At 59.1% G+C, this 26,002-nt stretch overlaps 1 protein-coding gene across 17 annotated transcripts in view; it reads right to left on the minus strand.

Moving 5' to 3' along the window:
- Window positions 1-26,002, minus strand: part of AGAP3 (ArfGAP with GTPase domain, ankyrin repeat and PH domain 3) — a 54,005-nt gene that overhangs the window by 13,793 nt on the left and 14,210 nt on the right. For 4 of the 17 annotated variants that reach the window (XM_032483122.1, XM_032483123.1, XM_032483128.1 and 1 more), the window contains exons 2-10: window positions 13,362-13,420; window positions 13,012-13,099; window positions 12,743-12,828; window positions 12,454-12,595; window positions 11,904-12,038; window positions 11,654-11,781; window positions 9,847-10,005; window positions 6,205-6,297; window positions 1,668-1,772 (exon numbers count right to left, since the gene is read on the minus strand). In XM_032483122.1, the coding sequence (XP_032339013.1) occupies window positions 1,668-1,772; window positions 6,205-6,297; window positions 9,847-10,005; window positions 11,654-11,781; window positions 11,904-12,038; window positions 12,454-12,595; window positions 12,743-12,828; window positions 13,012-13,099; window positions 13,362-13,420 (995 nt within the window). Of the gene's footprint in view, window positions 1-1,667; window positions 1,773-6,204; window positions 6,298-6,458; window positions 7,396-9,846; window positions 10,006-11,653; window positions 11,782-11,903; window positions 12,039-12,453; window positions 12,596-12,742; window positions 12,829-13,011; window positions 13,100-13,361; window positions 13,421-14,576; window positions 15,640-26,002 lie in introns of those variants that run through there. The other 13 variants (XM_032483120.1, XM_032483117.1, XM_032483116.1 and 10 more) reach the window with 12 other exon arrangements.

Genomic DNA, 26,002 nt, shown 5'->3' on the forward strand with positions numbered 1-26,002 from the left:
GCTGGGTGACTGGTGATCTGACAAACCCCACTGAGCCTCTGCTCTCCAGTTTAAGTTGTGTGTAGCAACAGCATCCCCACAGGCCTTGACCTTCCCTTCCTAAACCAAAGCCAAGCACCACACCCGGCACTCTCCTCCCTGTCCCAAGACCCTGCTACTACACCACTCTCCTCCTCTCTCTGGGGCATGGGGCCAGCGGGCAGCACAGAGCATGGTACCCAGCCAGGGCAGCGCAAAGCAGGAGGAGCAGGTAAGGATGCAGCAGAGAAGGAGGGCTGAGGCCACCGGCAAGCGGGTGGGGAAACAGAGGCCCCAGACAGGCCAGTCCCCAGCTCTCCAGGCCGGCAGTTGCCTGAGCAGTGACACGGGCGTCCTGCCTGGGCTGTGGGCGCTGGGGGCAGGGAGGCGCCAGCGGGCTCTCAGCTGCAGAGCCTCTCTGCTGGGAAGTACTCTCTGTGGTGCGGAGGCTCTGCACTGGAGGGCGCTCCTTACTTCCTGAGAGCCTCGTGCCTCGGGGCCAGTGCTCTTCCTGGAAGCTGCGCTGCCTCTCGCCTCTCACGGACTCAGCAGCAGGACCAGTGCGAGCAGGAGGCACCCAGGAGCCGCTACTGAATACCCAAGGCGCCCTGGCTGTGGCCCCTCGTCCAACCTACTGGTATCCCGGCACCAGCTCCCACCCTTGTGCTAAGGGACACCAGGATGGAAGGTCTAACCAGCAGTGTCCCAGAGGAATCAGGGCCAGGGAGCCCCAGAAGGGCCAGGCTGGGCTCCGGCCAGACTGGAACCAAACTGCCCACTGGCTCTTCCAGGCCAGGCCTGTGGGCTTTCTCAGCAGCCCTGGGCTATGACAGACACTGTGGACCGAGCACCTCTGGGCGGCCTCCCTGACACCTTGTACAGATTGAAAGGCAGGCGAGGGACCCTCCGAGGCAGGCCCTGGGCCTCCGGGCTGGGGGTGGGGCTGGCCCGCGCGCTGTGCTTGAGGGGCTTCTCAGGAGAACTCATTAGCCCCACAGTGGGGTGATGACAGAGATGGATTCTGGTGACAGCTGTGTGCTGGAGCCACGCGGGGAGGGGAGGGGAGGGGAGAGGGGGGAGCTGCCACAGGGGCCACTCCGGAGTCACCACACCCCACCCCTACCCTGGCACGGGCCACCCTCCTCCAGACCCCTCTGCCCTCATGTTCCTTTTCCCAAGGGGGCTTGTCCAAGACCCCAAGCCACCCCCAGCAGCCCTGGCTTAAACTGCCCTCTGACTCACCATCATCCCAGGAGCCCAGGGTACCCCAGTGGGGTGGCTCCCCTAGAGACAACTGTTGGCAACACTGGCACCCCCAAATGGAGCGATTCCAGGAACAGGGGCCCAACCTAGCTCTTCATATCACATCACTGGCACGTAGGGTACAGAGCCCGACTTGGCACACAGGCCAGCCCAGGGGTGACCAACCCCGGGGTCCAGCTTGCTCCAAAGGGCTCGGCAGGATGCAGAGCATCAGTGCGAGCGGTCAGCCCGGGCCAGGGTCTCCCAAGTCGCCAAAGTGCAGCTCTTTCTCAAAGGAGGGTCTCTCTGAGCTCAGGTCTGCCTCCCTCTGGCCCTGGAGTCAGCACCTGTCGTGCTGTCCCGCCCCCTCTGCCCAGCCCACCAGAGGCTCGGCCCCCTGGACTCACGTGCAGGCTGGGGTGGTAGGTGAGCAGCCCATTGTCACACAGTGTCACGTACTTCTTCTTCCATTCCTTGTTCAGAGACTTGCCACTCCGCTTCAGCAGGATGCCCTGAGGACAGAGACCAGGTCAGAGACAGGCGCCAGGCCTGCAGGTCACAGGCACAGGGGGAGGACTCAGTGTCATTAGGTGACAGTGTTCTCCATCCGGTCCTCCTGGATCACTGTGCTTGTCAGCATGGAGAGGCCGGACAGGACTAAAGCTGAACCAGGGAGAGCCAGCCACGGAACTCGGCTTCCCTGACCATCCTCGGGAACAGCCTGGGGCCCACCTGTTGGGGGGCTCCTCTCCCCCAGGTTGTGGAGCCTTGTCAGCAACGGGAGGCAGGAGTTTAGATGGGCTCCCGGCAGTGATGCTCCCACCTGTGGTCTCCAGGGATAAGGGCAGAGACCTCAGGAAGGCCCTGGCCTCCTACCAGCTGTGGCAGCCCCAGGGCGGAGCAGCAAAGCCGCTGAGTGTCCTCAGGGCGCCCCAGCCTCCCCTCAAAGCAGGTGGTGGGAAGACTGCCCAGCCCCAGAGCCCAGCAACCAAATGTCCCGTGTGAGCTGCTGAGACGCTGACTGTGGAGGTTAGACAGGTGTTAGGATGAACAAGAGCTCCTTGAGAGCGAGGGTTTTGGTGTCTGGTTCATCGACACGCTCTCAGCACTGCGGCAATGCCCACAGCGCAGCAGACACTCAGGAAGACACTCAGGGTGGGCAGGGGGTGCCAGCCGAGGCCGTGGGGAGGTGCTGAAAAGTGGGGGGGACCCCACCTCAAAAGAGATGTGATCGTCCACACCCAAGAACAGCCTCCGCTGCCTTCCCCCGGTGACACCCCCGACAGCCCTTACCCCACCGGCTCAGCCCTGAAACAGCAGACAGCAGAGGACAGAGCTGGGGTCAGGACAGGACACAGAGGGGAGTGCCACGGACGTGCACAGGTGGCAGGTTCCCTGGGACCAGCTCACCCCTCTGCACCCCCTTCCCAAACTCAGGAGGGCTAAGAGGCACTGCTCCCCAGAGACTCCTAGACAAAACTCCCAGGGGGAGGGCCTCAAGCCAGGACAGCCCTGGCAGGGTGAGAGCGGGGCACACACTGAGTCCACCCCAGTGAGTCACAAAGCAGGAGCCCCTGGGCCGGCCTCTCCTTTGGGAGGGGAAGGGCCTGCCCTCAGACAAGCCGGAAATGAGAGTCAAGAGATAGAGCATGAGAGAGGGTGGGGGGCAAACCCGGACTCCATGACACCGTCCCCTCTAAGCGCTTCCTACCAGAAGCCCAACCCTGCAGGGATGCGCTTAGCCAACAGGTGGTTTGGGATTCCTGCCTGCTCTCTCCCTGCGACAACAGGGACCAACGTGGAGGCAAGAAAGGGCCCTAAACTCCAGTCCCATTTTTCAACAGGTGTTTCACATCCTTGATACCCCCTTCTTTCCCTTATCCTCCTCCTCCAGCTCCCAAAAACGGACGCAGCTGTGGGAGGTGAGGCCACGCGGGTCTGGAGTTGGCCACCATCTGAGGACATTGCTGCTACCTGGTCCCCCCCCATCCTCATGAGGACCTTCTGAAGACAAGTGGTGTGAGTGGGACCTTCACTAGGTAACAGGGTGGCTGGAACATTCTAGAAAGCAACTGGGCTCTTGATCCAGTGAAGGAGCCTTGGTGATTTGCCTCTGGGCGTGGCATCCACCCCTCCAGGGCCAGGAGCCAGGGAACAGTTCAGCCACTCCCCCTGCCCTGACTGCGGACAGGACCCTGAGGGCTGAGGGTCGGACTCTGGAGAAGGCAGTGCCCAGCCCATCGGCTCCCTCTCAGGAAGGGCTGCGGGGCTTCAGTGGCTGGCTCACCTGCGCCCCGTCTCACTCCCTCCTCTCCCACAGTGGCCTCAGTTCTCAATCCCTTCAAACCTGAGCCCTCTCCCCCTCCTCTGTCCCTCCATCTTCACCATGTTTCCTCCTGGTCCAGCCCTGGCTCCCAGTCCAGGGAAAAGGGAGCGGGTCTCTGCTGTCCTTCTGCCACCAACTAACCCTGAACATCAAATGAGCTGTGGAACTGCCTGGTGGATGGGGAGAGCGGACTCCTGGACTCCAAGCAGGGAGTCAGGACACTGAGGAGGCCGAGGGAGGGAAGCCCCTCTCTACACAGAGCTCTTTCCCCTCCTTCACCTGGGCCCAGCCTCCGCGGACAGTGGTAATGATGCTCCTTAGCAGGGGCGTGGGAGGAGGGCCCGGGCGGTGGCCAGGAGTGGGCACAGCTGGCTGGGGACTCGACTTGCGCCCACATTCCCGCTCACCTGCCTGGCCCCGCCCACATCGCGCAGCCATCCCCCTCGCATCCGCATCCGGTGCTCCAAGGAGGGAGAGCGAGCTCCAGGAGTTCCTGCTCCCCTCCCTGGCCGGCGGCTGCGCACGGCAGAGCAGGAAGCAATCTGGGGCGGAATGGGAGCGGTGCGGAGGCGACAGCCCCCAGAGGACCCGTTCCCGCCACCGCCTCCCTCCCAGCTCCGCCAGCCGGCTTAATTGCGGAGTCCGGATTGATTGGGAATGCAAATGGCAACTGAAATGCAATCTCCACTCCCAGCAGGAGCAAGGGGGAGGGGGAGGAACGGAATGGGGAGACCAGGACAGGAGGGCGGGAAGGCTTCAGACCGGCCCTGGGCAGCGGGGATGGGGGTGTGCGGCAAGGAATGGCCACCAGGCTGGGAGAATGGACAGCGGACCGATGGGCCGTCCCAACAGCAGGCACACACCCAAGCCCCTGTGTGACCTCGTGCAGCCTCGGCATGTCTCCACATGTCTCCACCGGGCAGCACCTCAGCATCCCGACCACATTCCTCCTACTGACGGTCCCTGCGGTTTAGGGGCCTGTGACACTCAAATGACCTGGCTGACCCCCTGCCAGACCAGAGTCCCAGGTGCAAGTTTACAGGGATTCACCCCCCACCCTACAGACCCTCCCCTTCCCCTCCAGGCGGGGGACTCAGGGAACAGATAAATTAGCCTGGATCCCAGACAGGAAGGGGGGCGTTTGGAGCTACACTTATCTCAAAGCCAGGGCGGGTGGGTGGGAGAAAGCATTTTCTTTTATTGGTTAAATGTTTGCATGTATGTGTGCACGTGTGTGTACTCAGAAAGCATGTGCCCGGAAGCAGGGAGTGACAGTCCCCTGCTGGAGCAGATCCACATCACCCAGCTGGGCAAGGACCCGTGAGGAGACACTCAGTCAACAGCCCCAGGGACATGCGGTCACACCAGCAACAGGTTTATGGACCAATTGTGCACCCAGACACACACAGTGATGGGGGAGGAGACTGGCCGCTGCCAGTACCCCCTCAAGCTGGGTGGGGTGACCCAACTAGCGTCCCTTGGACATCACTGCAGTGACATTTCAGAGGAGGGCTGAAGCAGACACAGAGGGCGTGGAATAACACAGCATTCCCCACTCCAACCGCTGGGCCCTGAAACAGTTCCTGGGCTCTCCATTCTAAATAGGCCTTCACTGTGGGGTCAGAAATCCCCATCCTCAACACGAGAATTTTGGTCACACTGCCTATGGGCTCCAGATGCCCTAGCCTGAAGGGCCAAACCTGACCGCAGGGCCCTGCCCAGGCCGACCCCTGGTGCTCTGGCCACACTAATCTCTGTGGTCCAAAACTGACACCATGACTCCTGGCGATAGACAAGGCATCTCAGAACAACGGCTCCCGAGAAGACGTGCGTCAAACACGGCATCCTGTGGGCACAGCACACTAACCCCCAGGCCACTGCCCTGTCCTCAGGGGCACCCCAGCTAGCAGCCTCTCGCCTGAGCTCCAGGGAGACACCTCCTCACGCTACTCTCATCCAGCTTAGCAGTTCCAGAGCCCTGCCCAGACACCACCAACTCTGCACAAACACGCCTTCCATCACTCAACGTCTTTTCCCAGCACGGGACCCACACACGACGGGAGGTCTGGGAGGATCCCACACCGGGCAGTCCAGCCCTGCCAGGCAGTGACTCAGAAAGGAGGAGAGACTCCACAGGGATGTGGCCCCTCCACTAAGCTTCCTCTTTACAAATGAACAGAGACTCAAATAGTAAAAGTGGGCCAGTGAACCCAGCCCTCAGTATGTCCTTCAATGTGTACTCCTCAGGGTACTCTTCTGCGAACTCTCCCTCTTTTCTGGGAGGAGGGGAGGTAGGACAGAGAAGCCAACCCTCCTTGGTGGTGGCCCAACTCCAGCACCACCACCAGTGAGAGCAGCTGAGGCCGGCAGGCGGCTCTCTGCTGCCCCCCAGTGGTGGCAAGGAGGAACCAGCAGAGCCCAGGCCCAGCACTGCCTGGCCACCCTCCCTGGGAGGTTAGTTCTTAGCAGAACTCTCCAAGTTAAGGATTCAGATCTGGCAGGGGCAGGGCACACAGCCTCTTGGCCCACCTTTCAGAGGCCCGGAAAAGAACCATCCTCTGGCATTTCCTGAGCCTCATCTCAGCTCCTCTCCAGCCCCAGGGGAAGGGAGTGCTGACCTGTTTGATGGGGATGGCCCGGCCACTCCCGATACTGTCCACCTTGCACTCAGCGGCCTTCTTCTCCCGGTCCAAGTCGGCACCCTTTCGCGACTGGAAGAGAAAAGAAGAGGCGTGTTAAAAGGGCCCAGGGTCTGTGGGTCAGCTGCCCACCTGGAATCCCCAGCCAGCCCTCCCATCCTCCCTCCTCCTGGGCAGGCCCTAGCAGTGGGGCAGGGCCGGGGCGGCGGGACCGGGAAGGAACTGAGACCACGAGTATTCCAACGGGTTTATTCTTACACACGGCACCATACAGAGCAGCACAGGTCACTGGGCCGGGCCCGCCCCTTACAAAAGAGCAAGGACATGAGATACTGGAGATACCGAGGGCGTGAAGAGCGCACAGCCCAGGGGGCTGGGGCGTAAGAGAAGGGAAGGGGCTAGGAGAGGTGGACGGTGCGGCTGAGGGACGGCCGGGAGCACAGGGCACGACAACCGGGGAGAGCAAAGTCCAGAAGCGAGCGGGCAGCGGCCCGTCTGCGGCACAGACACCACACGGCACGTTGCGCCGAGCACATCGGCGTGGCCCGAGGGGCACAGTGGATGGAGAGAGAGAGGAGAGAGGCCAGAAGAGGCCCTGTGCCCCTGCCAGGCTCCTGGGGCAGAGCCCGCCCGGAGGCCGATCCTAGGAAATGGGAGGCCAAGAGAGGGGAAGGCAAGCGCGGCGTGGCTGCGGCGTCCGGAGCGGAGCAGGAACGGCAGAAGTCCATGCAGGAAGGAGCAGAGGAGGGGAGGGGCGGGGAAGCTCCCCCAGGAGCAGCTGGGCCGGGGGGGCGCTCGGACGCCCCCGCCCTCTGGGCCTCGTCGCGCTGGCTGGCGCCGGGCGTGGGGCCGAGCTCCCATCTTCTCCATGCAGCGAGCCTGGCGCAGCGCGTCCAGCCGGGCCGGGTCCCCGGCAGCCCCCAGCCGCGGGCTCCGGTGTTCCTAGCCTTCCCTGGGGGTGGGGGTTAGTTACAAAGGTTCCTGTGGGTCTCTGGAGTGGGGAGCACGGCGGCCGCTTCTCATCTGAGAGCAGTCCCAGGGCCCGGCCCGCCTCCGACCCCGCACAGGGGGTATGTCCAGAGGTGCTGTGTGTCACCACCTGGTCTTCTAATTTGGAAGGAGTTGGAAAGGCCTTTTTGTTGATGAAAAGTTGGAAACAGTGGCACATATCTGCAAATATCGAAAGAATAAAGATTTTGGCAAGTTATACTCAAGCCCCGCACAAGTCGGTCAGCACTGGTGAGGGCAGAGACCCAGGTGCCTGGGGAGAGGCGGCAGCGGGATGAAGAGGAGGAGGAGGAGGAGGTGGTGGAGGAGGAGGAGGCGGAGGCGGAGGCGGCGGCGGTGGCAGTGGCAGTGGCAGTGGCAGTGGCAGTGGCAGTGGCGGGCCGGTCAGTCCATCTCAGTGGGGACTGTTCTCCACTCTGAGCCCCACTTCCCTCCTGTTCTCCCAGGCTGCCAGGAGCCATGGGCACAGGGAAGAGGCAAAGGACTGCAGCTGCAGCGCGGGGGGAGCACAGTCAAGGGAGCAGGGAGAGCCGGGCTGAGGGCCGCCGCCAGCAGCTCCACTGTCAGCACCTGCCCCGGGCCTCTCCTTGGCGCCACAGCCTCTGCCCCTTCGGCCCAGGGAGCAGAAAGGTGGATGGGCCTGCTGCCACCGGGTCCCCAGACAGAAGAGCTGGTCGTGGGGAGTGGGGTGCAGCCTGTCCCAGCCAGGCTGGTGAGCAGAGAGGCTCCAACCACCAGAGGATCCCTGGGAGCCCCAAGGGGCACCCCCCCGGACGGGAACCAGGGCAAGAGTGGCAACAAAACGAGTACATGACGTCATGGGGGAGTGGGGACGCCAGCAGCCACGTCCAGCAGGAGAGTCACAAGGGCACCAGCCACAGAACGGGCGTGGCTCTGCTGGGGAGGACGATGAGGGCGAGGGGGTGGCCCCAGCAGCGACGATGAGAAAGGGAGGTCCTGAGATGCACCTCTAGAGACGGACATGTCTTGAGGCTGCCTCGGGGACAATGGCGCAAGTGAGGTCACCATGGAAACAATGGAAAGAAAAAATAAGGTCGCCACAGTGACGATGGAGAGAATGAAAAGGCCCGGAGGGACGGCTGCGCCGAGGACGCGGCGGGGCGGGCAGGCGGAGGGAGCACGGTGGAGCAGGCAGCAGAGCACAGGGTGGGGAGCACAAAGATGCCGGCGAGGAGGCTGTGGGCCGGGCACCGGCGGCGGAGGGAGGAGAGCGTGCCCTGGGGTGTTGCAGGACTAGCAGCAGAGGAAGGTGGGAGGTGAACGATGGGGTGGAGGAAGCGGGTGACTAAGGCAGAATGTCAGGGAGCAGGTGCCAACGGCATGGACGGCGGTCACCGCAGACATAGGCCCACGGGCTCTACAGCGTCAGCAGCAGCAGCAGGAGGTGTGGGCACAAGCAAGCAGCCCAGGGCACTGTGTCTCAGTGGGTGTGAACAGAAGCGAGGAGCTGTGAGTCCAGGCAGGGGCGTGGGGGGTGGGGGGACACACAGCACAGCTGTCAGCAGGAAGAGGGTCAGTCAGCGTGTACGGGACAGGGAGGGAGCGCGGCAGGCACAGGGTGGACAGAGGCAGGCAGACTGGGCAGGGATGTGCTGGGCGGGCGGAGGCGAGAATGAATGAGCGAGGCCTGGGGAGCACTGGCTCTGTCTGGGTAGGGTTCCTGAGAGCCTGGCTGGGGCCTGACCTGGTGGGCTGGACACAGGGCTGAGTTGACAGCCAAGCCCTGACGCTCAGAAAGAGGCCCATGGAGTGACGCAGAAGGACAGGGCAAGCTCCTGGGAGTCCATCCGGGCAGCTCACCCACCTGCGTCTGACCCAAGACTCCCGGAATGGTCCAGCCAAGTCCCAGCTGGAGAGTGAGTATTGGGGGATGGGTACTGCGTGTCAGATGCTGCGTGTGGAGAGACAGCAGGCTCGGGACACCTAAGAGCTGATGGGCTGGGCCCCTCGCAGCAGAAGGCACCTGGGACCCTGGGGATGAGGTCTGTTGGAGGGGGAGACAGAGGAGGAGCCTGTGGGGGGACAGGCAGGGACTCAGGAGATGGCGGCCTTCAGAAAGACACCTAAGACTTTGTGAGGGTGACTGCAGGAGCAGGTGGGACAGGTGGGAGATGGAAAGAACAGGCACTTGGACCAGGAAGCCTGGGCCCTGTCCTAGCTCTGCCAGCTAATGCTTTGTGCAGCCTTGGGCAAACAACCTTTGGGCCTTGGTTCACAACTGCGGAATCAAAGGGGTTGCAGAGTTAAAGCAGATGCGTCCAAAGATCCCTCAAGCTGGCCAGGAAGCCCTAAGGGGTCAGGTAGGAGGGTGAGAGTGTGCAGCCAGGAGAAGGGTCTGTGTGGATATGCTGAGGGCAGCCCTCTGGGCTCAGAGGAACCATCTGGAAGAGTCTGGGTGCAGACAGCAGCACCAGCAAGGAGCCGACGGAGGCGGCGCGTGTCTGCGTGGATGGAGACGGCAGGTGGCATCACTCTGACTTGGGGCTGCAGGCGCTCTTGCCTGCTCCCTCCTGGCCAGGGGCCGGGGGCTGGGGGCTCAGCCCTGCCTGTTCGGTGAAGGCCACCGGGCAGGCGGGAGGGGCGGGCACGTACCGTGAAGATGTTGGAACGCCGCTTGGACTGCTTGCGGATGGGTGTGGGGGTGGAGGAGGCAGCGATGGTCTCGATGCGCAGCTCCCGCTGGCTGGTGCTTGGGGTGGAGGGGACTGAGGACGAGTAGTCGCTGAAGGCGCTGCTGCCGCCATTCGTGGCCTAAGGACAGAGAGGGCTGCTGAGGGTGGCTCTGGGTGGGGCTCAGGGGAGGGCGGCAGGTGGGAGTTGGGAATCCTGCGGTCCGGAGACCTGGCCTGGGGCTCACGGGGCAGCAGAGGGACCACCAGCTCCTAAGGATGGTGCCAAGGACAAAGGCAGCATGGCCTGGAGGCCAGCAGGAGCCAGGCATCACCACACCAGGCTGCCCGACTAGGGCCCCAGCAGAGGCCACTCTGTGCCAATCAGGGAGCAGAATCAGAGGCAATGACTAGCAGGTTGGAGTCAGTGACAGAGGCTGGAAGAGAACAAACTGTGGAGTCTGGCTCACAGGGGTGTGACATGAGGTGACAGATCACCCCGGATGAGCTGAGTCAGTGACAGGTATCAAGGAGGCCAGGAAAGCTTGGGGAGCAGGTGGAGGATGAGGCTTACTTCTAGGCAGTGTGTGTGATAGGGTGAGGGACACAGGGGTCCCGAGGGAGAGAGCAGAACCCCTAAGACTGCCACCAGAGGAAGAGGAGATCAGGGAGCGAGATGGCAAAGGACCGTTGGATGCAGACAGCGAGCGCACGGCAGTGTCTACTCCCGACTCTCAAAATACGGACAGCATAACAAGGCCTGCCCCATTAGGTGATCACTAAGTAGGATCGGCCCTGCCCTAGCAGCCTCCTCAAATCCCAACCTGGACAAAAAGAGCAAGACACCTGAGCCGCCGCCCCTCGACAGTCAGGATCCCCGCAGGCAGGGCCCACATGCACCGCTGAAGTCCGCAGCCAAGGCGGGGTTGCACAGAGACAGTGAAGAAAGACCTATCGTTCCTCTTTTCTTCCACGTGGGAATGCTCACAAGGGAATCCCTGATGCGTTCTAAAGCGCTAAAGGGAGGGCTCTCCAGCAAAGCCCTAGGCTGTCATCAGGAAGCTGGGGGGCTGGGGGGACCTTGGAAAGACAACAGCCCTTGGCAGAAGTAAAAGAGAGGCTGTCAGCCTGACCACTCTATCACGCACATCTGTGAAGGCCCAGGGCTCTCCGCAGAGCAGGGGACCGAGGGCGCGGATGCAGCTACGGGAGCAACAAACAGCCACGCAGTAGGCCCAGGACGTAGGCAGGTGTCCACGTGGTATGACGGGAGGAACACTGGCGGGGCCTGACCCAGAACACCCCACTGCCTCACACCATGGGTCCTTGTGGGGTAAGCACTGCCCTTCTAAATGCAAACACTGAGAGAAGGGCCAGCAGGTGAGGAGGGGGGTGGGCCTGCAACGGTCTGCCCAGGGCTGGCCCCCGGCAGGCCTCCAGGAACTCCGCCATGCCTCCGGAGTACGGCTCCACGGAAGCGGGTACTGAGGCTGCTCTAACGTGCCTGACCAGAGTGGATGTGTGGGCTGCCTGAGCTCACAGGGCTGCAGGGTGAGAATGGCGTTGAGCAGGGATGGGAAACTAGCAGGAAGGCGGTCACCACTGGGTACAGATGAGGCCAGGCCAGGCCAGTCGTGCAGGCTAAGGGAACTTGAGCCAGTGCTTTCAAACCATCTGCAAGGCGGGAGACCAGACGAGGTGGGGACACGCAGGCAGACAAACAGTATGGAGAGGCAGGGCCGCAGCGGGCGGGGCGAGCGTTTGGTGGGAGGCGGGGAGGCTGGCCGCACCTGGTTGATGTGCACGGCCGGGATGGAGGCGGCGGACACTGCCGAGTGGCTGGGGGAGTTGGGCAGTGACTTGCAGGGCCCGATGGCCAGCTGCTGCTTCTTCCGCAAGGCCACTACCTTCTGGGCCACTGCAGGGGACAGCAGAGTCAATTACCCCTCTGGGGAGAAGGGAGAAGCCCAGCTCAGAGCCGCCCCCCCCGGAGCCTGCCTGACCCCCACTCTGGGGGAGCTGTCCCGGGCGACGAGTTACCGTCCTGGAAGACGCGCTCCACGTTGAGTCCGTAAGTGGCGCACGTCTCATAGTAGGTGCAGCGCTTCAAGTCTGTGGACAGCTTGCGGGCCCTGCTGTCGTCAATAACCCGCGGGTTCGCGGCACTGATGGCGTCTGTTGGAGGCAGGAGGGCGGGGATTGACTCAGTTGGCTGAGAAGCTGGGGCCGTAGAGGGGGACAGCCATTTGGTCAGAGGGTGGGTGGGTGGGCAAAGAGCCCAGGCAACGGACAACACGGAGCACGAGAATACGGGTGTCTGGGCCGCAGTCCAGCTCTGCCACCGACTCACTGAGTGGAAACGAGCCAGCCACTATGTTTATTCATCTCCAAAAACGTGGACTCGACCATCATACGAATGGCAGGATCTAGCTGGGGAGGACCCAGAGGGTATGGAGCAGGGAGGAGGTGCCCATTCTGGGGTGATGCGAAAGGGCTGGTTCAGCGTCCGGAGGGGCTGAGAAGCCGGGCTTCCTCACACCTGCCCACCTGGGGACCCAGAGCCCCCACGACCCCCTGCAGGCCCGCTCACCCTGTGTGCCCACCAGCACCATGGGCACCTCGCTGGCGTTGCGGAAGCTGCAGAGCCGCAGGAAGTAGTTATACACCGTCTGGAAGCTGATTTCATCCTCCAGGCTGAACACAAATACCACCGCGTCCACCCAGGCAGCAAACTAGGAGGGACCGAGCAGAATTACCACGCTCACCTGGTTCATGGGCCAACTTCGTACCCCTCTCCCCACACAGGCAACCTGGCCCAGTCCAAACTGAGAACCTCGAGAAAGGGGTGCCACGGGCCAGAGCTGGGGCAGGAGCATCACCTGGAGCTCAGGGGGGCCTCCTTCATCTCGGATCAGCAGCAGGTAACTCTGGCCATCCACCACAATCTCCTTCTTAAACCGACCCCCTAGGACAGAGTGCATGGTCAGGCCCAGAACCAGAAGAAAGAGCCCACGGGGGCCAAACAGCTTCCAACGGAGGAGACAGGAGGACTGAGAAAGACCAGGGACTGGAGCCCCCTGCACAGACAGGGGGAAGGAGACAGGGGCAGAGCACAGCCTCAGAGCCCAGGCCGACCCGCAACGCTCACCTTCAGGGGACTCCTCCTGCACATAGGTCCCCGTCAGATAGCGGTGCACCAGGGCCGACTTGCCACTAGACAGGTTCCCCACAATGCCCTGCACGAGAGGAAGACGTGAGAGCAGTGGTCAGAGGGCAGGAGGGAGGACACGGGGCAGGAGAGGCGAATGTATTAGGAGGGAGAAGGGCCAGCGCCGAGGGTGCACGGGAAAGAAACTGGGAAGCAGGGGGCCACAGAGAGAAGCCAAGCTTCCAGAAGGAGGGGACTGGAAGCAGGGGAAACAACGCCGGCCCACCACTCCAGCCCGCATCCCGCCCCTGGCCCTCGGGCTGCCTGGGCCTCCCATGGGCCTCACTCACCACTTTAAGCTCCGGCACAGAACGGCTCAGGGTCCATTCCTGGCTGTTCACAAAGGAGTCTGCGGGAGAGAAGGCCGCCCGTCAGGACTGGGAAGACACACACACCTCTGCTATCCACCACCAGTGGCCTCCTGCACTGCCTCTCCTTAGGCCAAGGCCAGAAAACAACCCTCACCCCTGGCTCCCTAGGGAGCAGCAGGAAATGCAGGGATGTGGCAGCAGGGATGACAGTTCTCAGTCACCCTGGCCTGGACCTGGGTCCCTCCTCTTACTGCTCCAGCAAGGTGAGCAGTTCCCACCTTGAGCCACACCCAGCCTGGTGCCCCCAGCCTGGTGACAGGCCACTCCAGTAGGTCTCAGCCAGACCCAAGCTGGGCTAAGGGGCAGCCTCTGCAGCGAGTAGGAACAGCTCACTCTCGCAGGGTTGGGCCACCCACCACATTCCTGGCCCTGTTCCGTGAGAGGCAGGTCCAACAGGGAGCTACCTACCCTGCCCGCCCCGCCCCGACTGGCCCTTCTCCCCAGGCTCCTCTTGGCAGGAGGCCACCACCCTTCCTTTCCCATAGACCCGCCTCCGGGGAGCCTCCCTTCCAATCCATCCTCAGCTCCTGCCTGACTCGAGCTACCCAGGGCCCTGGGCGGCCGGCCCCGCTCTTTGTTATCCCCTAGGTTGTAATGGACATCCTCCAGCCAGCTCCAGGTGGCTGGGCTTGCTCCCCCTCCCCAGGCTGTCTCAAAGAGTAGTTACGACGGTCGGGTCCACAAGCAATCCTGAAACTCATCTGCAAAGGCAGTTAGACGTGAGGGCTTAAGCCCCACCTGGGAGCTAGAAATGCTGGGTTCTAGTCCCACCTAGAGCCACCTGGTTCAGAGTGAGTCTCCATCCTTCCCCACCCCAATTCCTCCTGTGCCAGAAGTGAGAAAGGGGCCCCTGCAACCTGGCCTTATTCCACCATGTTAGGGCCAGTGCGAGAGAGCACCGAGCAGCGGGCTGCCCTGCCTGGACACACTTGGAAGTCCTCTGCCACGGCCAAGTTCTCCAGACTCCCCAGCGACCCAAGAGCTGCCTGCGCTGATCTCACTTGGCCAGCCCCGGCTAGCCCCTGGCCCGCACGGCACGCCCACCTCTCGCAGGTAGGTTCCCGGTTTGTTCCCCACCCGCTCTCAACCCGGGACTCCAACCAGAGAGGACACAGGCCGGGTTCTCCCTCTTACCGCTCGGCGCGCCCAGGAGCCCGGGGGCCGCCGCTGCCCGGCGGCTCCACAGCGGCTCGGCGGGCGCCGGCGCGGGCGCAGGCTCCCTCCGGCGGAAGCGGCTGGTGAGCAGCCTCCAGAGGCTGGCGGCGGTGCGGGGGCGGCCGGGCTCGGGCCCGGTGCGAGGGGTCTCGGCGCCCAAAAGCAGGTCGCGGCGGCTGGGGAAGGCGCCCAGGGAGCTGGCGTCGCCGTCGCTGCGGGTGCGCGCCCGGGGCAGCAGCCCCGACTCGGCGCGCCGGATCTCCTGGCCGCGGCGCAGGCGGAAGCTGAAGCTCTTCCTCAGCGCCGACAGGCCGCGCCGGGGGCCCGGGGCCCCGCGTCCGCCGCCGCCGCCTCCACGCAGCACCTGCCAGCGCTGGCTGCTCCACAGCGAGGCGCCCCGCAGGAAGCCCGCGCTGCCCGCACGGCCCAGCCCCGCGCCCGCGCCCTCGGCCTCGGCCGCCAGTTCCAGGCGGTTCACCTCCAAGAACGTCATGCTGGTGGGCCGCGGCGCCTGGCTCCCTCGGAGCCGGCTGCGCCGGGCCGGCGCGGGGCTGGCCGCGGGACTGGGCGCCGGGCTGGGCGCGGCCGAGCCAGGGCGCCCTGAGGGCGCGGGCCCGGGAGCCGGCGGGCGGCCGTCGCTGGCGCCGCGGCGGCCGAGGCGCGGGCGCAGGAGGCCAAGCAGCAGGCTGCGGGCGCCGGCGGGCGGCGGCCCCGGGCCGCCCGAGCACACGCTCCGCGGCCGCGCCGGCTGCTCCTGCGCGGCGCACAGGGCGGCCTGCAGGGCGGAGGCGGCGCGGCCGGCCGGGGGGCCGTGCAGGTCCAGCGAGTCGCAGACGCTGAGGGCGCGGCGGCAGGCGGCGGGCCGCTCCCGGCTGCAGCTGTCCCCCGGCGGCCAGCCCCGCTCCATGCTCAGGGCCCGCGGGCGAGGGCCAGGCCCATGGCGAGGGGTGCGGGGCTGGGCCCGGGCCGGGGCCGCGGCCGGAGCGCACGGACCTCCGGCCTCTGGGCACCTGGTGTCGGCCAACCGAGTCCCTCAACGCCTCCACCTCGCAGCCGGCAAGCCCAGACCTGGAGAGGCCGGGAGCCAGCCCAGCACCGAGAGAGGCGGCAAGCCTGGCCTGGAACACCCAGGAACGGCGGCGGCAGGGGAGCCAGCCTGCTGGGGCAGCCCCCGAGCCCTCAGAAAACAGGAAATTCCAGCCCAGGGCTCCTCCTCGGTTGGGGCAGGTAGGTGAGGAGCTGTCATTAAGAGCAGGCGAAATAAATAACAGTCCTCAACACACCACACACTGGGCTCCGTTTTGGAGAGAAGCGGCCCATTAGCTCTTTCTCCAGGGAAGAACCAGAAGGGGATCCACCAGGGTCGAAATCAGTGAAAAAAAAAAAAAAAAAGCCTAAACCATGAGTCAGGAGGCAAGTCATGTGCTGATTCTGGGCCTCAGTCTCCTTATCTGTAAAACAGGAAGCCTGAATGAGGCGATCCTGTCTTAGCTTTTGGCTCAGACATTCTGGGGTCGATAAACTTGCAAATCCGAGGTGCTGGATGTTTCACTCAGCTCTTCTGTTAATGACCAAGGCTGTCTTCTTCTCTGGAGATTATAAAATCATCCGGACTAGGTTAAGTGTTGTCCTGCCCCAGGGCAGCGGAAAATCGAAAGATAGCTTCTGGACCTGAACCGTACAGTTCTGGTCGAGTGACTCACTTCTGAGTCCCTGAAGTCTCCAGTCTCCTCCAGCACACTGGTTCTCACCTCCTGTCCAGAGGCGTCCAGAGGTCGGCTGGCCAAACAGAGGTGAAGCTTCAGACTGCTGTACTGGTTGGCCTGATGATCATTCCAAGCCCTTTGAATTTCATGACTGTGGGCTGCACCAGACACTCATTAAATGCAGGGCTCACCCCAGGACGGGGACAGGGGGGTGGGTGTTTGCCGTGCTGTGCTCTCCACTGCATTTTAAACATCAGTCCTCTCCGGAGGCCCTGGAGCCCAGCCAATTTACCATAATCCACAAGGACTACACGCAGATCAGGAGAAACCAGTTTAGGTAGTGGCGAGAAAGAGGGGGCTTGCATTTCCTCTAAAGACGTAACACTCCCAGGTTTCCACCCGCAGTCCAACCCAACTCCAATGTCCCTGTCCCTCTCAGCTGTAGAATTCCACGGTCCTGGTCAGAAGCAAAGTACAAGATAAAAGCGGCACATTCCTGAGGGGGCTGGGGTAGGGGAATGCCTGAAGAAGGCAGGGCCTCTCCATCCTAGGTGTTCCCATGGAACGCAGGGCTGGAAACTCCCAAGTCCCGGGCTGGATCTCCTGGGCCTGGAGAGGCCCCGGGGGTGATTTTGAATTTTCCTGGGACTAGTTATTAACAGTGATGAGGATGGCTTCCTCCTCTCCAGGATGTGTATTTCCCATATAATAGATGGTTCTGCAGAAAAGCCTTTCCCAGGGTCCTTCAGGCGTGGAGACAAGAATGCAACCCAGGACTCCTGACTCACATTCTCAAGTTTAAGTCTCCCACACTCAACTTCCCTATCTTCATATCTGTCTGTCTGTCCTCCCTCACACCCCCTCCCCTGAAGAGTCAAGCTGCTCATTCCAAACCTTCCCTCCCAGCCAATGAAAATGCAAGCACAGGACAGCAGCTATCAGAGATGTGTGGGGACAGAGGAGGGACAAGGGACAAGGTGCCCAACAGAGAATGGGCTGCTTTAGAACCCAACTGGCTACCTCAGGGGGAGAGGAGCAGGATGGGACAGGAGAGAAAAAGGTCCCCAGTTACACACACACACACACACACACACACACACACACACACACACACGCTCCAGGAAGGCAGGCAGCAGTGCCTAGTGCAGGAGGTGAAAGAACACCTTCATTCTCAGAGGACACACCAGCTCCTGGCTCCCACTGCACCTGCAGAATCAGTCCAGGCAAAATGCTCAGCCCAGGTCAATCCCCAAACCTGGAATGGCTTCCTCCTCCTCATCTGACCACCTCCTTCTTCTTGGAAGCCTTTCCTGACTTGCGGAAATGAGACACAAAAGGGCATCTGCCTACACGTGGATGTCCCAGGACATCAAGCCAGTCAAAGACCCCAGAGAGATCAGTGCAGGCAGAAACCACTCTTCCTTGTTGGCATCAGCCCCCGGTCAGGGACAAGGTCTCTGTGTTCTGTCTGACAAGATTTACCCCACAGAGATGTGGCAAACAGCTCACTCCTCACAGCCCAAAGGAAATGAAGACAGTCCTTCAAAGCTTCAGGCTGGGATCACATAAACTGTAGAGAAATTCCATAAAACTAGCCCTTGTGTCAGTTCTCTGTTTCTTAATGTCATCAGAAACAGCAGGCTGAATCAGTTGTGCAGGGCTGAGACTCCATGGAAATTCCTAGAGGAATTAAAGTTGCAACCTCTCAGGATTCCCAGTGTGCATTCTGGGTGAGGGTGTTCATGCTTTCCTCGAGGCTGGGTGCACAGGGGCTGAGTACTGAGCAGCCCCTTCTGCTCTGAGTGCGGGCAGATCAGAAAAGCCGACTTTAGACGGACCCACAGCCAGGTGAGCTGGACCAGCTACTCAGACCTGAGAGAAGAAGGCCCCTGTGTGTGCAACCGTGGCCAGGGGGTGGCGGGGATGCAGTACTAGACTCGGTGTGGCTGGAGAAAAAGAGAAAGACCCCTGCGAGGGGGTGACCTGTGAGGCGCTGCACAGAAATAGCGCACTGGTGGGAGGAAGTGGAAGGGCGGCCTCGGTCCCAGGAATCCCACAGAATCTCGTACCTAGTCTCTGCTCAAATATTTGCTGGGTGACCCACTGATAAGTGTGGAGGCGTGCCCAGCTGAGGCCACGCAGCCACAGAGAGCCTGTGGATGTCCTTCTCAGAGACCAGGAAGGGCTAGCTTTCTGCTCAAAGTCAGAGTTTGCAGCTTCTTCCAGTGGCTGGAGTGGTCCCAGAGCCACATGGCCCTCCCACACCAGTCGGGATCTTCTTGCCCACAAGGTGGCAGCAAAACATCTTCATGCAGCCAAGGGGCCGCCAGCTGTTTGGCGACGAAGGCGGTGGGGACCTCAGCAGTGGCCCAAGGCGGGTGGCCACACGGGTTAGCCAAGGCCCTCGACCACTGCGTGGAGGGAGGTGGTGAGTGCCACACCCCAAGGTGCCCAAGGCCAGCTGGTCTCTAGCAAGCTCGGTCCTCTCTGCAGAGGCCTCCAGGTTGGGGATCAGGGAGTCCATGGAGACACCGGGCTGCCTCCCCAGCAACCCGCTGCTCACACCCATACGCTGGGACAGGCCTCTTTATGGGTCTCCAGAGTCATCAACCCAGACCACTCTAGGCACAGCTGTCACACATTCATCTAACACGCATCCCTCTCGAATATTCTCCTGGTGTGTTTAATGCTCCCCCGCTAGAACTCAGCCGGGCACCCAGGAGGTGTGTGATAATTCTGTGAATGAATGAACATCTTTGCTGAGCATGAGCTGCACGCTCCAGCTTTTGCTCCCCTTGTGGGCAGGGAGGCAGGCTTATGAGAGATGGTCCCCGGCTGGGACAGTCTGTTGAGATAAATCACAGCCAAAATCAGACCCCCAGTCAAGAGGCATCGGGGGTGGGGGGGGTTGTGCACTGGCAAGACACATGCTCTGGAGAACTGGGTTCAAATTCAGCCTCTGGCATCTGTGTGTCAGTCAAGTCACCTTAACCTCACCGGGTCTCAGGTTTTAGTCTGAACTAGGGATAATCCCACCTTTTCTGTTGTTTGCTATGAAGACCAGAGATGTGATTGTGGAGGGACTAACACGGTGCCTGGTACACAGCAGGTGATTAATAAAAGGAGCCGTTACTACAGGGCAGGAGAGAGCCACACTGGACACAGGGATGACTTAGCCCAGCACCAGTTTTCTTCAAATCGGAAGTCTAGCTGGACACCTCGGCGGTTCCAAGTCAGCTCAGGCCTGTGGATTACAGTCCTCCATCTCTTCTCCAAGAGGCCGAAGCGGCAGCCCTCAGAGATCCCGGAGGCCCTTCTGGATCACGCCTTTCTCTGAAAATCTGATGAAAGCTGTTATGGGCTAAACTGGGTTCCCCCAGATTCCTATTTTGAAGTCCTAACCCCCAGTACCTTAGAATGTGACCTTATTTGGAAATGGAGTGGTTGCAAATGTAATTAGCTAAGATGAAGTCACCCTGGATAGGGTGGGCCCCCATTCCCATATGACTGCTGTCCTTATAAAAGAGGGAAGTTTGGACAGAGACAGTCACGCACAGAGGGAGAACAGGGAAACGACGGCCATCTACAAACTGAGGAGAGACACTGAACAGATCCTCCCCAGCACCTTCAGAGGGACCTAAAAAACATACAAAAGCTACAGACTCATGGGGTGGGCTTCTGGGGCCCAGCGGGGTGACCACACAGAAGTGCGCAGCCCCCTCCAGGACCCTCCCAGGGCTGCTCAGAAGAGCTGGGAATTCTGCTCCCACCTCCCAAGTTCAGGTGACAGATGCTCCCCGCTGTGGCTGCGTTCCCCTCCCCTCCATGGAAAAACTGAGAGGATCAAAGACCACCCTCTGTGGGGCTCAGAGTCATCCCAGCCTGGAAATGGCCCTTTTAGCACCAAACTAGCTACTCAGTAGTAGTTTCTTTGCTTTTCTTCCTGTCCACAAACTCTGAAGTTCCATGAGCTAAAAATCCGCTTCCTCCAATCCCGTGGGCTCCTAAAATGCATTCAGCTGGTGGCTCTTCTTTCCTTATCAGCAGTATCAACACTCTAATGAGGGTTTGCTTTCATCTTATTTTCACAAATGTGAACTATCTTAATAAAGGGAAGACGCAACACAGTATTCAAATAACTGCACCGTGTTTGCTCCAAGGTGGAGGAGCTACAGACACTGAGCGGCTGCTGCCAGCGGCGCCCCACGCGGGACTCCAGTACAGTAAGTTCAGGACCTCGAGGAAAGGGCCGCTGAGGGTCAATGAACACTATTCAAAAAGTGACTCAGGTAGTTTGAAACTCTAATGGATAAAAATTTAAAAGCATCTGAATTGCCATTACAGATACTGAAAGCATGGAGGGAGCCGCCAGGGACTGGGGTCTATGCTGAGACCCAGGGCTCTGCCCCCCACCCCCAGCCAAGGCCAAGGCTGTCCGTTGCCCCCAGCATCCAACACACATGCTCAGACCCCAGGAGGCTTCAAGATAGGCTCCCCATCAAAGGAAGCCATAGGCCTCCCATTGGGCCAGGCAAGTTGACACCAATACGGCCTGGATGTGGAAGCCACCTGCCTCCACCAGACCAGACCAGCAGGAGTCATCGGTCAACACGCAGCCCATGCCGGCTGCCACCCCAAGCCCTCCCGGACCTTCTGGCCTCCTCTCATCGTCCCCAGCTCATCTTGTGTCTGCTATAGATGCTAATATCTAACCTCCCAGGCACATGAAGGACACGGACACCTGCCCCTGCGGCTCAGAGACAGCCTCCAGCCAGCCCCTTGAACAACAGAGCCACTTTGGTGCCCTGAACACCCAAGACGGGCCACAGGGAACACCACTGGTCACCCAATAACGACCACATATTGAAAATGACAGGCTCCACTGAGCACCTCACACATACTGACCCATTTAACCCTCAACACCCCTCTGAGAAAGGTACTGTCAATCTCCCCATTTTGCAGATGAGGAATCTGAGGTGCAGGGCCAAGTAACTTGCCCAAGGTCACAGCTGGCAGGTGGCTGCAGCTGGCATTCAACCCAGGCCATCTGTCTGGCCCCCAGCCCTGGGGCCCCCCAACCTGGTGAGATACCTGCTGACACAGGAGTTCATCTTGCAGGCAGCCCCCACCTCTATCTTCCTTTTCTCCTGCCCTGGTACCCACAGCAGGGTGGCCCAGTCTTGCCCCCCACCCAGCAGGGGAACCTCCTTTCCAAAAGACCCACAAGGCTCCTCCTCACCCATCTTCCGAACTCCTGACCCCAACTCCCGCTCTCCCAGCCCTGGATCAGTGTGAGGGGCTGGTACAGGTTCAAGAACTACCCTTCTCAGCACAGATGGTATTTAGAAAGGAGAAGCAACCTCCACAGGCAAAAGTGGAGCTCTCAAGAGCTGGCGGGCCCTGGGCACACCTCCCATTCACATCCTGTGGACAGAGCAGAGAGGGGCCAGGCCTGCAGGTCAGACCACCCTCCTGAAGTGAAGGCCCTTCCCTCCCCTGGGTGACCACCATCTTCCTGGGCCCTTCAGGTAGCCCACAACACCTGACAAATTTCCTACTGCAAGACATGCCCTCCCCACCTGCCCTGCAGGGACTCCACGGCCAGCCTCTGCCCACACCCCAGGGGTAAGTGCCCAAGCGCTGCCCGGGCCACACGCAGGTCGTGGGGCAGGGACAGCCAGCTGAGCTCCCTGGGGCATAGGGCTACCCTCCCCCAACTAGACAGCAGGTTCATGGTTTTCTGTTAAACACCAACCAAGTGTTCCCGGCCCCACCAGTCTTCCCGCATCACAGAGTAACTGGCAGTGACAATTAGAGCCTCAGAGTGTCTGGCAGTTGGGTTTCAGGCTTTCCTCTTAATTTTACTCGCATCAGTCTTCAGCCTGATGACTCACTGCCCCACCAGCTCGTCAGCGCCCAGGCTTGGGACCCAGAGCCACGTCATCACATCAGGGAACCCTGTGATTGCGTGGGGACCCATGGGAAGACGCCTCAGAGGGAGTTCTAGAGGCTGCTGGGCCAGGTGAACCGCGGCCTCCCCACAGGGCCCTTTGCAGCAAGAAGAGAAGAGTGTGGAGCTCAAAGCTAGGTGCAGAGCTGCGGGGCTACCAGAGGCCCCTGGCAGGACCCTCCCCAGATGGCAAAGGTCCCTAGTCTGTCAGCAGCAAATGTGCAGCTGGGACAACACACAGGGCAGAGGCAGAGGGGGTCCCTACAAACCATCTTTGCAAACGCCCATCCACGCCGGGAGACCCCACACGGGCAGGTCTCCTCACCTTCCCCTCCCAGCACTTTACCTGTGCACCTCTGAGCACCTGCCTCACTCCATCCATCTCCTCCCTAAGGCCTGGGACCTCAGGCACCAGCCCCTGCCCCAACCACACAGAGGGGCTCGGGGCCAGGGCAGCCAGGGGCACCCACCAGCCACGGAGTCTGCGTGGAGCTGTGCTGGGCTATGGGAATGGAGGAGGCAGGACATAATTTTCAACAAGTCTCCTTGGATTTAAAGGACTGAGAAAGATCAATAGGTTCACTACATAAAAATAAAGTCCTGAACGATTAAAAAAAATATAAAAAGCCTAGGAGAAATACAACTAAAGATAAATCAACACCTGGAAAAAAATCTGGCCATGCTAATGGGTTAACATCACTATTACATACAAAGTGCACAGATGTCACTTAGAAAAATAAAATATTAACACAAGTAAAGAAAGTACAAATGGCCAATTCACTTAGAAATCACTCTCATTTGGGACACAAAGAAACAGAAATTAAAAATGAAGTTCCACTTCTCACCTACCAGAGCTCTAACGTGACATCTGTGTCCATGATGACCCGTGCCAGCAAGGACGTGTGTACCACCCCCGCCCCAAGCAGCTCAGCCCTGCGCGCCATGGGGGAGAGAGCCCTTTCTTTGTACTAAAGCCACAGGCACTCCTACAGAGACCATCTGATGTGCACACAAAGATTTACACCCAAGGAAGTCCAGCACTTCCCCAAAACTGAAAGCAACCAGAGTGTCCACGAACACAGAAACAAGGGAGTAAGTGACCAGGTGTGTCTCCAGATGGCGGGACATCACGCAGCCATTTAAAATAACATCTGCAGAGACTTGTTTACTTAGCATGGCAGCAACATTTAATGACCTCTTTTTTTTTTCAAAAGACACAAAATTGTACATAACATGGACCTATGTAAAAATGCAGGGAAAAAGGAACGTATCAAAATGAGGACAGTGGCTGAGATGGTTAGGACTCTCGGTGATTTTTTTTTCTGCAAAATGCATAGTTCACCCTGTTTCCTATAATGTTTGTAGAGAGTACACTAGTTTTGTCAACAGAAACAGAAACAGAAGAAACAGAAGATGTTCTACCTGGGGATGAGGGCTGAGTGAGGAAAGAATTGGATTGCCAGAAAAACGGGTGGCTTTGTGCCCTCCTGGCTGAACCCCTAGCCCCCAAAAGCACCCCCCACTCAAGACTGAACACCTGCAGCCTCTCTGGGTCACCACACAGCCTGACGGGGGCTCACGACAGCTTTTTCACTCCAGCTCTGAGGTGGGACACAAAAGAAGAAAGTGAGCTGTGACTAGTATGATAAATGTACCCTTTGCCCGTCTTTTTATAATTTTATTTTGGGGCATAAAAGCACATTTAACAAATGAACTTGTATGTAAAACAGAAACAGACTCACAGACATAGAATACAGACTTGTGGTTGCCGGGGGGAGGAGGGTGGGAAGGGATAAACAAGGAGTTTGAGATTTGCAGGTACTGACTGGTATATATAAAATAGATAAACAAGTTTATACTGTATAGCACAGGGAAATATATTCAATATCTTGTAGTAGCTTATGGTGAAAATATGAAAATATATATTCATGTATGACTGAAAGAATTGTGCTGTACACCAGTAACTGACACATTAAACTGACTATACCTCAATAAAAAATTTTTTTAATAATATAAATAAATAAATGCACATTTACAACACGCTCAGGAGGCTGCTCTTGGTCCTCTGTTCCTCCTTCACGTGGAAGCTTCCAGAATGAGTGTCCACTCCCCCCACCACCTCAAGAGGACTCAGCCTCTAACATTTCACCACAGCACACAGCCTGGTCAGCAAGAACAGCTGCCTGTGGAATTCCCTGGCAGCCATCCCCGGCCCAGGGGTCCAGGCCTCGCTTACGCTTACAGCTTCATAGTATTTCGCAGACATATGTTCCATCCATCACCCAGCCATTCCCCTACAGAGGGGCATTCGGGCTTGCCTTTTTTTTTTAAACCTCTACCAGCAAGGCTGTAATCAACACCTGTGTATCTATGTGTTTTCTTTCCATAGGATATATGCCCCCAAGTAGGACAGCTGAGTTCAAAGAAAAATATGAATTTTTCATGTCTATGGATAATGCCTGACTACTTTTCCAAATAGGAGGCGGCAGTTCTTCCCTCCATCCCCTCACCAGCAACGTATGAGAACGCCCATGCCGCCACTCACCAGCATCACACACTGTTATCAGTTCACTTCCTGCTACTGAATGGAGGGAACCCAGTACCTTGCTCTTCTCGCATTTCCCTGATTACTTGGGAGGAGAAGCATCTTTTCACGGTCATCGACAATTTGCATTTCCTCTTCTCTGAATTGTCTGTCTGGTCCTATCCTTTGCCCACCTGTCTTTAGGGTTTTAAAAAGTTTTTTCTTAACAATTTAGAGGAACTCTTTGGATAACAGGCATCTTAACCATTTATCTGGCATATGTACAAGGCAAGCAAATTCTCCAACTCTATTCTACAAAAATGTAATTAAGTCTGTTAATTTTGTAATTGATTGTAACATCTGAACAATAATAACAACAAAAATCCGTGAGCCAAGAGTGACACTAAAAAAAGGGTGAGGGGGCTCTTCTTGACAGAATACCAGCTGAGACTTGCAGAAGGGATGTCCTGATGACAAAATCATCACCTGGCAACCCCAACAGAAGAGATTCAGGCAAGATCACTGATGCACTGAAAACCACTGAGCGAAAGTTGCTAGGAGCAGTTTATTTCCAAGGTGTGGAAGTCTCACCCCAGAGATTACTTATGAATCACAAAGACGGAGGAAATGGACCTTCAGGATTTAGGAGATGATAGTGATCTCCTTAACATCACTAACAGCAGGGCCTGATGCAACACAGTAGGAGGTATTCCTGTCAAAAGGGTTTAACCTGGGTCTCATCAAGCCCTTGGACTTCACTTCAGGTCACAGGCAGTCAGGGGGATAGAGGAACAAGTTAAATAATGCCAAGCAGCCGCAGCACCGAATCAGAGCACAACCTTCTACAAGAAATCTCTCCCAGACTCTGCAAGAGTCTGTGTGATGGGAAAAGCATCACAATGGATCCTCATCGCGATAGATCCTGTGCATCCTGATCCCATGCTGATTTAGAAAAAAACAAAAAGGTTATATAAGACACAGGGGTAGGGGGAACTGAGGAAACTTTGTTATGGACTAACTATTCAATAATGTTTGAGAATTCTCGCGCATTTTCTCAGGTGTGACACTGGTATTATGTTACATAGAAAGAACATGCCTGTTCATACGAAATGCCTGCGAAATGCCTGGTGCAGCGATGGGGGAGGGAGCCATCATATCTATAACTACTGACCATCATCGCTACCCAAAAAAGGTGTGTGTGTGAGAGACAGAGGGAAAGTAAATG

The sequence above is a fragment of the Camelus ferus genome, chromosome 7, assembly GCF_009834535.1.
Source record: "Camelus ferus isolate YT-003-E chromosome 7, BCGSAC_Cfer_1.0, whole genome shotgun sequence".
In the NCBI taxonomy this organism is placed as follows: Eukaryota; Metazoa; Chordata; class Mammalia; order Artiodactyla; family Camelidae; genus Camelus; species Camelus ferus.